This window comes from Phasianus colchicus, chromosome 4 (genome assembly GCF_987193195.1).
Source record: "Phasianus colchicus chromosome 4, bPhaCol1.hap1.1, whole genome shotgun sequence".
Classification (NCBI taxonomy): Eukaryota; Metazoa; Chordata; class Aves; order Galliformes; family Phasianidae; genus Phasianus; species Phasianus colchicus.
This window is the reverse complement of record NC_143439.1, coordinates 20,067,597-20,081,352: the sequence shown is the minus strand read 5'-3', so window position 1 is coordinate 20,081,352 and position 13,756 is coordinate 20,067,597. Positions and strand designations below refer to the sequence as shown.

Below are 13,756 nucleotides of genomic sequence, written 5' to 3'. Positions count from 1 at the left end.
ATATTAGTAAGAGCCACAAGGAATGAACATAACCAGAAAAATCCCAAAGGCAGTAAGGGGAACAGCAGAATATGAAAGCTGGATAAAAAGAAAACCCGAGGCCTGATAAAATAACAAAATGCTGCCATTTGCAATACATCTAATAAACAATAAATGAAATAACTGATGGCTGCAAAAATGGAGACAAAGAATCTGAAAGGAAGAATCTGCTACATTATAACAAATGAATTGCTTATTTCTCAGAATATGCGCATGTGAAGTGTGCTACAGTACCATTGTCACGTAAAACAACTGTCCACACAGGCATAAGTATGTATCTGATAGTCTTTTCTTTTGCAGGAAGTGTACTGCACTGCATACTTCAAATGGTTTCCAAGAACGTAGGCTGTTGGCTCACTGAAGGAAAAGTGTGCCTCATTCACGCATGGCTGCACTCAAGATTTCACAAAGAGGCCAGATCTACCTGTAGGTCACTACAAAGCAAACATCAGCTTCAGTAAAGGCAGTAAACACATGAATACCTCTTAAACAAATAATTACACTATCCCAGTACTGGGAGAACGGATGCATTCCAGACTTGCATTCAGTTGAGAGTTTCTGGTAACAAATTTGTTCAGCAACACTTGAAGTTAATCCTTTTGTTCTTGGTACATCGTAAGTTGCTCCTATATGTTCTCCACAGTTAGACAGATCCCTACAGTCTAACTGTTACAAGTCTTCTGAATACTGAAGAAAGATCTCAATTTACTTTTTTATTCTATTAATGGTAAAAAAAAAAAAAAAAGAAAAAAAAAAGACTGTACACTCTGAATGCCTACATAAATATTTTATTTGACTTTCCAGGTTCTGGGTTCTCTCTTAATCCTCCCCTCTAAATGAGTCTGAAGTTTTCACTCTCCCAAGAGTATCTGCCAGCAAATCCTGCCAGCACTGTCAATATTCTTCAACCCTACAGATATTTCAAGAAGCCCACAGGGAGCACTGGGTCTTTTGGAGTAAGCTACAGTAAACTACTCTTCTTAATTAAGCATAATTTTGTATAATGAATCTGCAAAGAAAGCATTAATTTACCTTGCTATCTCAGATTTCCCCTGAGAAAAGCCTTACAGTTCAGATAATGCCCTTACAGTTCAGATGATGAATTATCACACCTTAATAATGCAGCCTGCAAGTACAAAGAGTTTCCCACACACTCAATCTAATCAAAACAGAAATGCTGCAGTACACAGCATACACATGAATCCTAATCTTAAACAAAAACCCTGACAGAAGACAGATTGGCTCTAGAGAATATCATCATCACTGAGACTCTGAAGACATCTCCAGAAAGATGTCTTCCTCCAATAAACAGATATTAACTTTGGTCTTTGCTGAAATGCTTCTTTGTTTTTGAGTCTTGACTAATCAGCCATGAGTTCTGGATAACTGTATGCCATTCTCCAACAAAGTCATTTGGCTTAATTTTATAAAGCACAGTGTCATAATGAGCCAACTCAGTAATGAACTGTGATTCCAAAAAGCACAGGAATTACTGCTGATCTGGCCAGTATTCACTCTTAATAGCTGCCATTTGTACAGGTGGGTGAGAGCATCTTCTGGCAGGACTGTGTGTGTAAAGCTAGTTGCTTGTAGAGTAGACTGTCATCTACAACCATCCTACTACAAAGCAGGGGTAGTTGTGCTTGGAAATGTACAGAAATAGAGAATCTTACATACTACTTACTATCTGGTTTGGGAAGGACACCAGTATATCAGAGATCAGCAGGTTCACACTCTTCAGTTTGTTCAAGACACGGATTTCCAGTTTTGAGGAGATAATCCTGAAGAAATGCAGGAAATATGAAGTTTAGATTCTCCTTCCTTCCTTCTCCTGCATGAGAGTTTTAAATTTGGCTTCAGACAATGTGCCATTTATGGTTAATTGTCATGTCATTATGTTTGGAAGTACATAGGTGTCAGAAAAATAAATCAGTTGCCGCTTGTAGTAATAGAGAATACAATGTATTGCACACACTTTCTAAAAGTATCATTTCTGCTTTCAGGACCACACACACACCTGGGAACACAGGCAAAGGAGGCATGTAAAGAGAGACTATGTATTACATGAAAACTGGGTTCTTGCAGGACAGGCCTGAGAAGGAGCCATGGCTGGGACTGAGCACTCCGAATCATAATTCCGTTCTAAATCTCACAATTTTGACTCACCCACTGACAAATCTGGATATAAGATCTGTTCTACTTTATTACCTCTCTTCTGCATACCCATCTGTTTTCAGTGCTATGAGCTTCCCAAGCTTTTAATCGTCTTGGTGAAAATAAAATAACTTCAACTTCCTTAACACTTCTCCTTTTTAAAGGTAAAATGAAAAACAGCTTTTGCTCCAAGTACATTTTCAAAGCATGCTTGGATAGCTGTTACTAATGGATTATAAGCACACCACTACATTGGATGTACCTACCTAGGTACCCAGGTAGGTACCTGTACTATACCTAGGTATAAGAAATCACTCCTTACCAAGTTCCATGGTTATAGCATTAAAAAAAAAAAACAAACCAAACCAAAACACACACAGAAGGAAAGAAAGGCCATTAAAAAATGTAGGAAAAAAAAAAAAAAAGAAAGAAAAAAAAAAAAAGGAGAAGAAAAAGCTTTTCTGAAATGCATTAAGTATGTGTGCACTCATACACAGAATTTCACTACAGGATGATCCTTCAGCAACTTAATTTATATTTCTCGAGAGCTGTATATGACCAAAGGTTATGAACCTCTCTTGCAGTGAGATTTTACAGTCTCTTCGATAGAGCTTGTGCTGAACTAGACTGGAGATGAGGGAGGATAACTTACTGTTTTGCACTCTAACTGGGGATTGACAGGCAGGTTTTCAACATCAGCCAAAAAGCAATCAGCAATTACAAATTGTATAGACCATGCTGTACACATATGGACTGCTCTGGTTGCACACCATCTCCTCACCAAGAGCTAATGAGATAATTTTTTTCCATGGAGGCTGTGCAACTGCTAAAGCCAAGAGCAAAGACAGCCTCTGCACAAGCAGTACCTCCCACAGAGCAGATCCCTGAAACAAAACATTATCTAGCTGTAGACTGCAGCTCAGCAACTACAGCCAAGACAGGCTCCTCCTCTCTCTGACAGTAACTGCTTACAAGTAGGACGTGTTATGTGAATGAGAGCAATTCCAGGGCTTGTGTGAATATTACTGAGGCTGTTTACATCCCTTCAACACATCACTGGTGGGTAACCTTTCTCTATTTCCTTTTTGATTTCTGCTCCCTCACCTTTCTGTTGAAGTACCTCTATCATTATTATCTGGTATTTCTTAACCTGATTAAGACTTTCCAACAACAGGACGTATTTTTAATTTTGATTTAATAAAACAAAATAGCAACACAACAGAAAGCCTTCAGGTCTTTGACTGGATTCAAGTCTGATGTTTTGATTGTACCTGATAATTTTTTCAAGCCAGATCTGAATAAAGTATTTAAGGTATTTAAGGCATATGCCTAGCTTAAGCTAGGAGTCATAACATTATCTTCAACCCGATGGAGCCTCTGATCATCTGCATAAGTATCCTGCTGAATCATTAAAACAGTGTGGGGAAAGCTTCATGCTTGCTAATATATGAACTTGTTAAGATTTCCCTTGAAAATGAAATCTGAAACAGGCAGCAGAGACTTTAAAAGGATTCTGTAGCCTACCTAAGATTTCAGAATGAAAACAGATGCAGGAGACACCTTTTTTTTTTTTTTTTTTTTTTTTTCACCCTATCAGCTAAGGGGAATCAGTAATGACAATCTGGGCAATGAATGACCTGTTCCATTTAGGTTTGTTCTATTGCACCAGCAGAATGGGTGTCATGCAAAACAGGTTAACAATTAATTCTAGAGGGATGGCTCTGCCAGCATTTCCCACTGAAACCATTTACAAACACGCTCTATGTAAATCCTGATCTTTATGAGGACAAATTTTCCAAGCTCAAGTCCAATTTTTCAGGTGTTTAACACTGAGTGTGGAGGCCAGATTTTCAAGAATCTGGGTTCCATTTAATATCAGGTTCAGGTTTTCACAAGACCAATATGTGAATAACTGAAGATTTCTAAAACTCAGCTATGTTACAACAAGCAGCTGATGTTGCACAAAGAAAACTTTACTTAACCTTGCTTATACCAAGCAGCTCACAGAAAGCTAGCAAGGTTTTGCACAAAATAGCAATAAATCATTACTATAACAATATATAAGGATATTACACATCCAACAAGTGAGGCTTTGCAACATGACAAAAAGAACATTACAGCAAGTGAACAGATGTACAATGGCCCTGGCTTCTCATAACAGGCAAAGGGATGTGGCCTGTTTGCCTGGACTATCAATTCTCCTTCTGCACTTAGATATATGCCTTTTTCCTCCTTGGATGCACTCTCATACGTGCACATAATGTACAAGAATGCAAAACACACTATTAATGCACATTTATGCACATATTTATGTTTGCACCTAGACCCAAAGGCAAAGAAGTTTGAGGACTCAGCAACAGGAAAATTTCCATTTGTCAAGATAGCAAAGTTCCTTTCTGTAAGGCAGCATCATGGTGAACAGCCAGTCATCACCAGAATGCAATATTTATTCAGCTGTAAGTAGTCTGAACTCTGAGTAAGTTTGATGAGCACATGAAGTCTGTTCTACTGCAAGATTAACAGGATTCATTCATATGGAAAGGTATCACATAGAACAGATGAAACAGAATAGGAAGAAGCATCAATTAAGTGAGAAGATAAGGAAGAAGGTGGTGGGTTTTTTTTTTTGGCATTTACCATATAACCACCAGAAACAATGGAAATCTTCAAGTTCAGTACATTAGGTTCCTAAAATCCATATGCTTAGATTACTAGGTACTGTGATTGCTCACTGTGCAGCTTTTATGTGAAGCACACACAGCAGGGCTGCTTGACTTCTTTCACTGTCTGTGTTCTTTTTTTCCCTTACTTCACAAAAAAAAAAACCCAGCCATCTTGTCATTGCCACAATGGGAGGTGACAGTTAAAGCCACTGTCTTAGGGTATGATAACCCAAGTCCTGCCCCAGCCCATGAGGAATGCTGGTGCTTCTGTAATGAGCAGAGTGCAAGAGGCAGTAGTTTGATGCACAAGCCCTATATGTCTGTTATTCTACCTTGTCAGGAAAGAATAATTTGAGAATAACTCCCTGTTGCCTTCAACTCTCTCCTGCCACCCCCACTGGTCCCCATCCATCATCATGGAGACTTCTCTTGGTGATTCATTATGAGAAGGCTGCCTTTCCAAGGGAGGCACTGAGAGGAATTTTCCATTTCTTTCTCCCCTCCCTTTGCATGGCAGCAATCTCCCTTCACTACAAGTCTGGGATGCTAATGTCAGTGGCTTCAGGCATCTGCTAATACGGAGCAAGCGATTTCCAGGAGTAGGTCACACAATGAGAGCATTAAAAACTCTTTGAGAAAGAAAATCTCTCACATGCTTCCAATAGGGAAGGTGAGCAAAAACTAAGAGCCCATGAAAAGTTAAATTAAATCCTGGAGAGTGAGTGGGCAGGCTTGTAACGTGTCACTATCAGGCTGGGTGAAAGAGCACAAGGAAGCTGGGCAAATACTGTATACTTATAAGGACTTTAAGAAGAAATGCAGAGCAAACATACATACGCATATAGAATATCAAGAGGCACAAGGCATTTCAAAAGAAGTGAGAACAACTCCTGAACAACTGATACCTTACACTTGCATTACAACAGCAATGGCATCTAACTCTGCTTTGTCTTTCAAAAAATTGCAACTTTTGACGGTGCAATTTCTCTCTGCAAGAACACTTACACACTTTTGTAAAGCCCTCAGATTTATTTATATATATCTTAAATTCTGCATGCAATACTTACATATGCAGATACTGCAAAGGAGGAATTTTTATTGCTCTAATTCTTCCTAGCTATTCTAGCTGGGTTCAGAAGTCCCTACAAAAAGATCTGTGAGTTTTTAAGAGACTTGCTACTTTAAATACAGCTGTTTGCTAACTATACTGCTGGAAACCATTGTAAACAAAATCCTTCACATTCAGTCTTTAGGTACTCACCATAGATGCGGAATCTTTCCAGGTCTGGGACAGAAACGTCTCAATTCTTGAAGAATTGATACAGCTGCAGAACTCTGAACTGGTCCTACACTGAAGACATGTAATATTGAAGAGATTTGCCAAGTTCCTCTCTAACATACTGCAACTGATGTCATCTGCATCTTTGAGGATATAGAAATATCGTCACTAAGAACAACTCCCCAAGAAATAAAGGATTAAAATCAGATACCAGCTCATTCAAGTTTCAAGGGGACTGAGAAAAACTGAATTTGGGGTAGGAACTGAAACACAGCAAATCAAATTCATCAATATAACGGCCAGAAATTTAACTATATGAAGGAAGTTGAATATTGTATGCTCAATAAAAGTATGCTTCTGAATCTCCAGGACCAAAAAATTATTTTGAAGTAATTCTAATTGCATATCAGAAGATAGACTATGCTGCACTTGTGCTCACCAGTGTCAGAACTTTGCACTAACCTTCCAAACAAGATAAAGTACTCTCTAAGGATAAGACTGAAATGAAGCATACCTCTGGCTGTTTTGAGTCAGTTTGCATTGAAAATGCCAAATGAAAAAACTTTTCAGGGAGGAATAATAATTCTTTCAGTCAATCTTTGCAAGTTGGGCCAGGACAAGGAATCAAAAACAGCAAAATGACTAATGAGAGTAATTAAGCTTCTAACATAACAGTGAGAGTGACCAATATGACTCTTAGCAAATAAAAGATACCTAGAAATGGTCACCCTTATTCCCAGATCAAAAAAAAAAAAAAAAAAAAAACACTGACAAAAATCAAAGAAATAGTTTTCATCTTATAAGAAGAAAGCCTAACACACTGTCCAAACTGCCAAGTATTGCAAAGTAAGAAACAAAAATTAAATCTCCAAAATGGATATCCTGGACAACATCAATGCCCTGCAAACAGGAACAATGTCTCAGGCCACAAAACTAACGAGCTCTAACACACTACCTTTCTGAAGCATTATTTGAGCTGTGTGTGATGCAGCTCTGAATTCCAGTTAAGAGATATTCCAATATTCATCTTCCTTAACTGAATTGAGCAGTAAGAGTAGCTTCACTGATCGTAACATACAACTATCTCATAAGAACCCAATCACAGGCACTCTTACAGCAGGTTCTTAGGAAGACAATGAAAGTGGGAGAAGTCAAGTTCTCCTATGGAAGGTAATACTCATAAAGAAAGAATGGCAGATCTAAAAATTTGGTAAGCATTCAACTAGAATACTTAACACAGAAAAAACATTGCACCACTGTATTATGCCTGCACAATACAACGATAGCTTAAAGCCTTGAAAAAGACACAAGGAAAGAATGTTAATTACAATTAACCCTTCGTCCATTCCAACAAATTAGTTAGTCCATCACACTTGTATAAATAATTTAGGAGATCAGAAAAAGACAAACTTAAGTATAAGAATACAAACCTGTATGTGCCTAGATGCTACGGTTATAATTTCTGTGTCAGAAATATTAGAAAGACTGTTTACCAAATACCCTATATTGGCAACAGGGAGAATATAACTCTAAAATAGGAAGCATGCTAAAATTTAAAAATAAGTTACCTACTTTAGAAAGAACAAAAAACAAATGACACAGAAACAAAGTCTAGTAACATTCCCAAAAGACACCCTAGTTTAACAGCAATTATTTGTTTGCAATGATCAGTAGATGCAAGACTGAGAAAGGAGAGTTTAATCTCCTTTGCTCTGTTGTCCCTAGATGCGCACCTGAACACTTTATGGGAAACTGACTGCCCTGGCAGGAAGCTATGGGCTAAGGTGCTGAGGCAATTTCAGAATGTTTTTAAAACTGTAGGACAAAAAAAAAGAGTTTGGGAAAGGCTGCATTTTCCAGTCCAGAAAGTGGAAATATTTGGCGGCGATATTTTTCTTCTAGCAGTAGAAAACATTAGCTCAGAAGACTGGTAGTTGTTTGCCCCTACTAAATCTCCCTGGTATATAGCTGTAGTCTAAAACAAAGAATGAGAGCTGCACTGCTAGTCAAGCAATGGTACCAGAAATATACATGATAAAATAATCTGGCCTCCAGAAATCTCTCAAGAGCTCTATGAAATCTGACAACTGCTTGTTCCACCAAAGTACTGCCAAAATTGGCAGAATAACACAGTAAAAGTGTTTTGACACTCATTTCTCAAACTGCACAACCACCACAAAACCAAGATAAATTATCTAATGAGAAATTACCACAAAGCACAAGAATTTCCTTTTTCTAGGGATAAGGATTTTAAAGTTAATTTTGTGACTGCGTATCTGTGTAATCTAATTGAATCCAGACACAGTGTGCCTATTTATAAGCACAGTTTCAAAAATGCTGACTAAAGTGGTAAGTATAGGTATACCAGCAACTAGCAGTTCTGTAATTGTTAGCTACAGAACTTTCCAGGGAGTTCTATTTACGTGGGAAAAGTCAGTGTTGTTTAGTAGTTCTTGACATTTCCTGTTTTTCACACATACTGTCTCACAACTTCTCATGAAAAATACATATAAACATCACTTTGTAACATAAGTTCTTACTTAATGGCAGCTTTTAAGTTCTATGTCAAAAATATATCCATACAAAAATGGAATATATAAGATTTGAATCTTGCTTAGCTAAATTCAAAGCTAGAACTGAACAGTATTATGGATGAAATCTATAATATTTAAATAATAGTTAATATTTAAATAGTTAAATAATTAAATAATAAAAACATATGCATTAGTCAAAAAGGAAGTGCTGAATCTGTTTAAGCATTTTTCATTCAAAAGATAATTTGGCTTCTCACTCTAAATACCAGCTGCAGGAGATACTGAACACCTCCTACCTTTCCTACTAAAGGAACGAGGAACTGGGGACACAAAATATTCTATTTTCTTAACGACATTCTATTCTTGGGGCTTACAGTCCTTTTCTGAATACCTGTAATAAAGGAGAAGGAAAAGACAAGATGGGCTTAAATATATTTTTTATATAATTATATATATACTATAACATTTTATATTATATATTATGGTATGTTTTATATCTATATAATATACTCTATTTAATAAACATAACATCACCTGAACCGCTGTCTTCGGTATTTCCCAATATCACTTAAAGGCAGATACTTGAAAAAGGAATTCAAGAAACAGTGTGAAATCTTATTCTGGTATATTCTCTCAGTCTCAACCAATCAACAGATCAAAAATTCCTTGAGTTGAAGACTGTTTATAAAACATTGTGTTTAAAAGGACAAGACTCAGCTCTCCCACAAATCTCTAATTCTTCTTCATGAGTATTTTTACACTTTTGGTCTCTTCTGGCAACAAATTCCACAATTTAAGCATATGCTTTTGGGAAAATGGAGAATGTTCTGTATTGGTTGCCTCTTCTTAGAAGACGATGATCTTATGGAGATGAAGATGACTTTTGTATTGTGTAGTTGTTTTTTTTTGTTTGTTTGTTTTTAAATTATAATGCCACTGTGTATATTTAAAACATACCATGCATGAAGTTTATTTCTGTGATGGAATAACTTGTTTTGTTCGTTCCCATCACTGCAATCACTGATACTCTAGGTGAGCTTTCCAGCTGCTGTTAAGCATTTGAGATATCTATCAGTGAATTCACCACAGACTATGGCTAGAATTGGTTCTCCAGGGCTTACCTCACTTCTGTACTTATTTTCTGTCACTGAGCACAGCAAAGTCATTTTCTTTCTCCAAGTAGCCAAAAGTTTGATCAATACGATCAAGCAAGTGTGTTGTTTGCCCACTTCTCCCATTTTTGCATCACTTTTAAAGTTAAACAAGCTCAAAAGACCTTGCCAGACATTCTTGCAGAAAGCTTTTGCTGACGTAGAAATGTGATCAATTGTCTCCTAGGTTTGTCTTCTGATCTCCTTATCATAAAATTATCCAGTCACTCTACCAAAGATCTTAGATTTTTAAAGAGTACAAACTTCTTGATGCTGATCCTATACTTAAGAAAGTCCATATACACATTAGCATACTGTAATGCTGTGTTGTTGGTTTTTTTGTTTGCTTGTTTTTAAGACAAATCACAGCTAAGATAAGGAGAGGTGAATGATGGGGTTTTTTTTGCCCTATATCCTTTTCACTCATCATACTTTTCCTCTATGGTTTGCAAAGTAACAGCTGCAGTAAGACTAAACCTCCCTGAAGACAGCACCAACTCCAAAGAGACTAGCTTCTGAAGGTGCAGATTAAAATCTTCTGGTCATCACATAGAAGAAAACAAGACTTCTTTCAACACCTTCCACAAGGCCTCGTATTCCACGGTATCAGTTACACAAAATACCAGAAAATACTTCAAGTAATCATTTTGCCTGTGATCTACAGAGAATGTTCATGAGCTGAGTTCACAGCCTTCTCCATGACCTCTTCTCTCCTTTCACAATTGTTTTGTCTTGGAAATCTCTTGTGACAAATTAAGATGAAACGAAGTTAGTTGATGCAATGTTCTTATTTGCCAATCCATAAACCAGTGATGATAGAAAATCCTCAACTAAGGTGTATGATAAGCAGCTCTCTCTCTCAGGGCAGATCCTTGTTATCCTAACAGTGAAGTTGTATTAAGTCAAGTACTGTCTAACAGCTTTTGTTTTAACAAAGACCAGGCTTTTTACAAATCATATTTTCTACTTCAAGTTTCAGTGCCTATTAAGCCTTATACCAGAGTTTTCTAAACTTGAAAAATGTAGAAACAAATGGAAGAGCTTCTTCTTACTGCCCATCTAAAGTAAGTGAGAATTGGGAAAAAATTAAGTTCAAAGACATACTGTCTATCTTACATTTTAACAACCTTGTTTTCCTGTATTAAAGATTTCTCTAAGCAGTTTCCATATGAAAATTAAAAGTGCACTGTTTCTCTTTAAGGCATGAGCTTCTAACACAGATAAACTCTATTATTTGTGGAGTAATCAATCTATTGTCACAGACACTTTGTGCATTGTCAACAATCTGTTGTTGTTGCAATAATTGTCTAAGAAATAGTTGTATTTGCCATGTTTCAGGAAACTGAGTGTTAAATTCTCCACTTAACAGCAAGTCTTCTCCACTTCTGCAGTACACGATACAGTTTGGATTGACTTAGCAGCAGCTCCTACAGCAATATCCAATCTAGGACATGTCTTTATTTCCAATCCAGATGAAAAATGCTTTCAAAAAAAGTAGTAAGAAAAAAATAGGTCACAAGATACAGCAATTATTCTTTAAAATGAGAACACATCTTTTCTTTCTTTGATACACATGACAATTTCAGCTCATTACTTTCAATATTCACAGTAAAATACTTTTGAAAAACAATCTATTTAAGTACAGCTTAGGGCAATCAATTGCCAGTTTATGTCATTCTGCAGAAACATTTTTAAGATAGCGAATACTAACTGAGTTCAGATGAGCTCAGGCAGTTTTGCACTACATCACTGCTGAAAGAAGTTTCTCAGAAAACTGGAAGATTCACATTTTTCATCCGTGGCAGATGAAGCTCTATGTCAAAGAATAATCATAAAACTTGGCTCTTGATGAGCAAGGTGAAATACTGATCATCCAGAAACCGTATAATAGAGTCACCCAATATTGATGCTGTACTGCAAGACTTGCCTATTCAGACAAATCATCCTGAACATTTACAGTCACTTATATTTGTGGAGAAGGAACAGTGAGGAGACCAGTTGGCTTGATCTTGTTGATTCCTCCATCTAGGATGCAGACCCGTGGGTACTTGCTCTTCACCAGATGAGCTGCAAACTGAAGTAGGCATATCATCAGCATTATGACATATATATATATATATCTATATGACTTAATTCAAAATGACACTATACTAAGACAGACAAGTTAGATAAAAGGAAAGTTCATCAGATTCTTTAAGTTCTTTTTTAAACCAAGGAGTCCTACACAGGAACTCTAGGCTTGTCTGTTGCAGCAGCTGAAATGAATTCAGAGGTCAGGCAAGTATCATATCTGAACATTACTTATCTTTGCTTAGGTAGGATTTCCCTAATTTTATCAGTTTTTTTTTTTTCTTTTTTTTTTTTCCCCTTCTAGAATAATCACTGGAACTTTTCTGAAATTGTGAATTAACATGTATTTTCCTCTGGAATAATCTTATTCCCAGGTGTTCTCTACAGGTTCCCAAATGTACAAGCATCACCGTTTGATGGGACAGTCATTTGCTTACCTGTCTAACTAGTCTAACATTACTTCAATTCAGAGACATCAGACAGTAATTTGGGGCCCAGTATTTGTATTCTCTTTCCCTCCTTTCCTTCCCTCCTCCCCTAGTCCACCCATAGACAGGCTACAGACAGCAAGCACAGACACAAACTATTCCTTGAAATTCTGCATTAATTTATTCTGTAAACCAAAATACTTGAGTTGTCTTTTTCCATGTAGCAACAATGAAAAATTGCTACACTTCTGAAGCCTACAAAGGAAGAACAATTTCTGCGTAATATGTCAAACTTGCCTTTTGAATAGTGATTGCAGTACATTAAGAAGCAAGCCACTAAAAATTGATTAACTGGGAGGAAAGAACAACAATTTTACTTTATTTCCAATAGCTGTAAGAAAGACTGGCCATGCTGTTCTAGTGTTTCAAATTGTTGCTTTATATCTGGTTGACAAATTAGTACTATCTGGAAAATGGCAAGTGCTTCCAAATGGGCTACATAACATACTCAGACTTACCATTTTGACCGTTTAAAAATGATTTCTGATATTATTCCAGAACAAAGTGCAAGCCTGATGTCCAAATAACTAACTCTGCAGAAGCAAACAAATTACCAACTACAGAACAGCACCAGGTGCCATGTCCAACCACACTTATACATTGGATGATCTTCTACATTTCTACTGTCACAGCTAATTAGAATGAACATAACAGATACTAAGGCAAAACAAGATGTACTATGTGATTTCCTGATGAAGTACAAGAACTGAAATAACTTTTTTTAAAACTAAGAGTTCACAGAGATTTTAAACCCTTCCCACAGCTGGAAATTTTGCTTCACAATGAAAGTATTTTATATATGCAGAGAATCCATTTTCGTACATCTACACGTCAAACAGCTACTGCATTCCTTTCTCTTGTTTCAGGATGAATTTAACCAGGCAGTGAGTAGCCAGTATGTGATCTGCAACAACTGAGGACTTGTGAGGCAGACTAAGAGGTCAAGGCAGAGTAAGAGGCCCTACTGAATCCACTGGAGAAATTCTGGCTTTCATGTTTGAGGTCTTGCCTAAGATAAAAAGTAAATTTGATAATCTCTTCACGTTAGTTTGGGAGCATTTAAAGCATCAAATGGAAAAAAAAAAACCACAACAAAACCAAAAAAACCAAACCAATAACCAAACACCACAATAAAGCAATAAAAAAAAACTAATAGAGAAGTTAAATCATATGCAGATGCCAGTTTGCATGAGAAAAGTAAATGCCATGCTTTTACAAAGGCTTTCTGATGCGGAAGTAGTGTACTGTGCATAGTCAAAACACTAAGAGTCCAACTACCTCTCACTTTAATCACAGTTCATAAACATGCTGTATGTATCTTTTTCTTTTCAGTAACAGTGCTTGGCTATGCATGTCACGTGCTAAAGAAAGAGAATAT

At 36.8% G+C, this 13,756-nt stretch overlaps 1 protein-coding gene across 8 annotated transcripts in view; it reads right to left on the bottom strand.

Moving 5' to 3' along the window:
- The window catches only part of TBCK (TBC1 domain containing kinase), a 115,540-nt gene that overhangs the window by 12,057 nt on the left and 89,727 nt on the right, over window positions 1–13,756 (bottom strand). For 5 of the 8 annotated variants that reach the window (XM_090138847.1, XM_090138851.1, XM_090138853.1 and 2 more), the window contains 3 exons: window positions 9,204–11,894; window positions 1,724–9,060; window positions 274–473 (listed from right to left, as the gene is read on the bottom strand). In XM_090138847.1, coding sequence (XP_089994973.1) covers window positions 11,761–11,894 — 134 coding nt within the window. In that variant the 3' untranslated portion in view covers window positions 274–473; window positions 1,724–9,060; window positions 9,204–11,760. The remainder of the gene's footprint in view (window positions 1–273; window positions 474–1,723; window positions 9,061–9,203; window positions 11,895–13,756) is intronic. The other 3 variants (XM_090138848.1, XM_090138850.1, XM_090138852.1) reach the window with 3 other exon arrangements.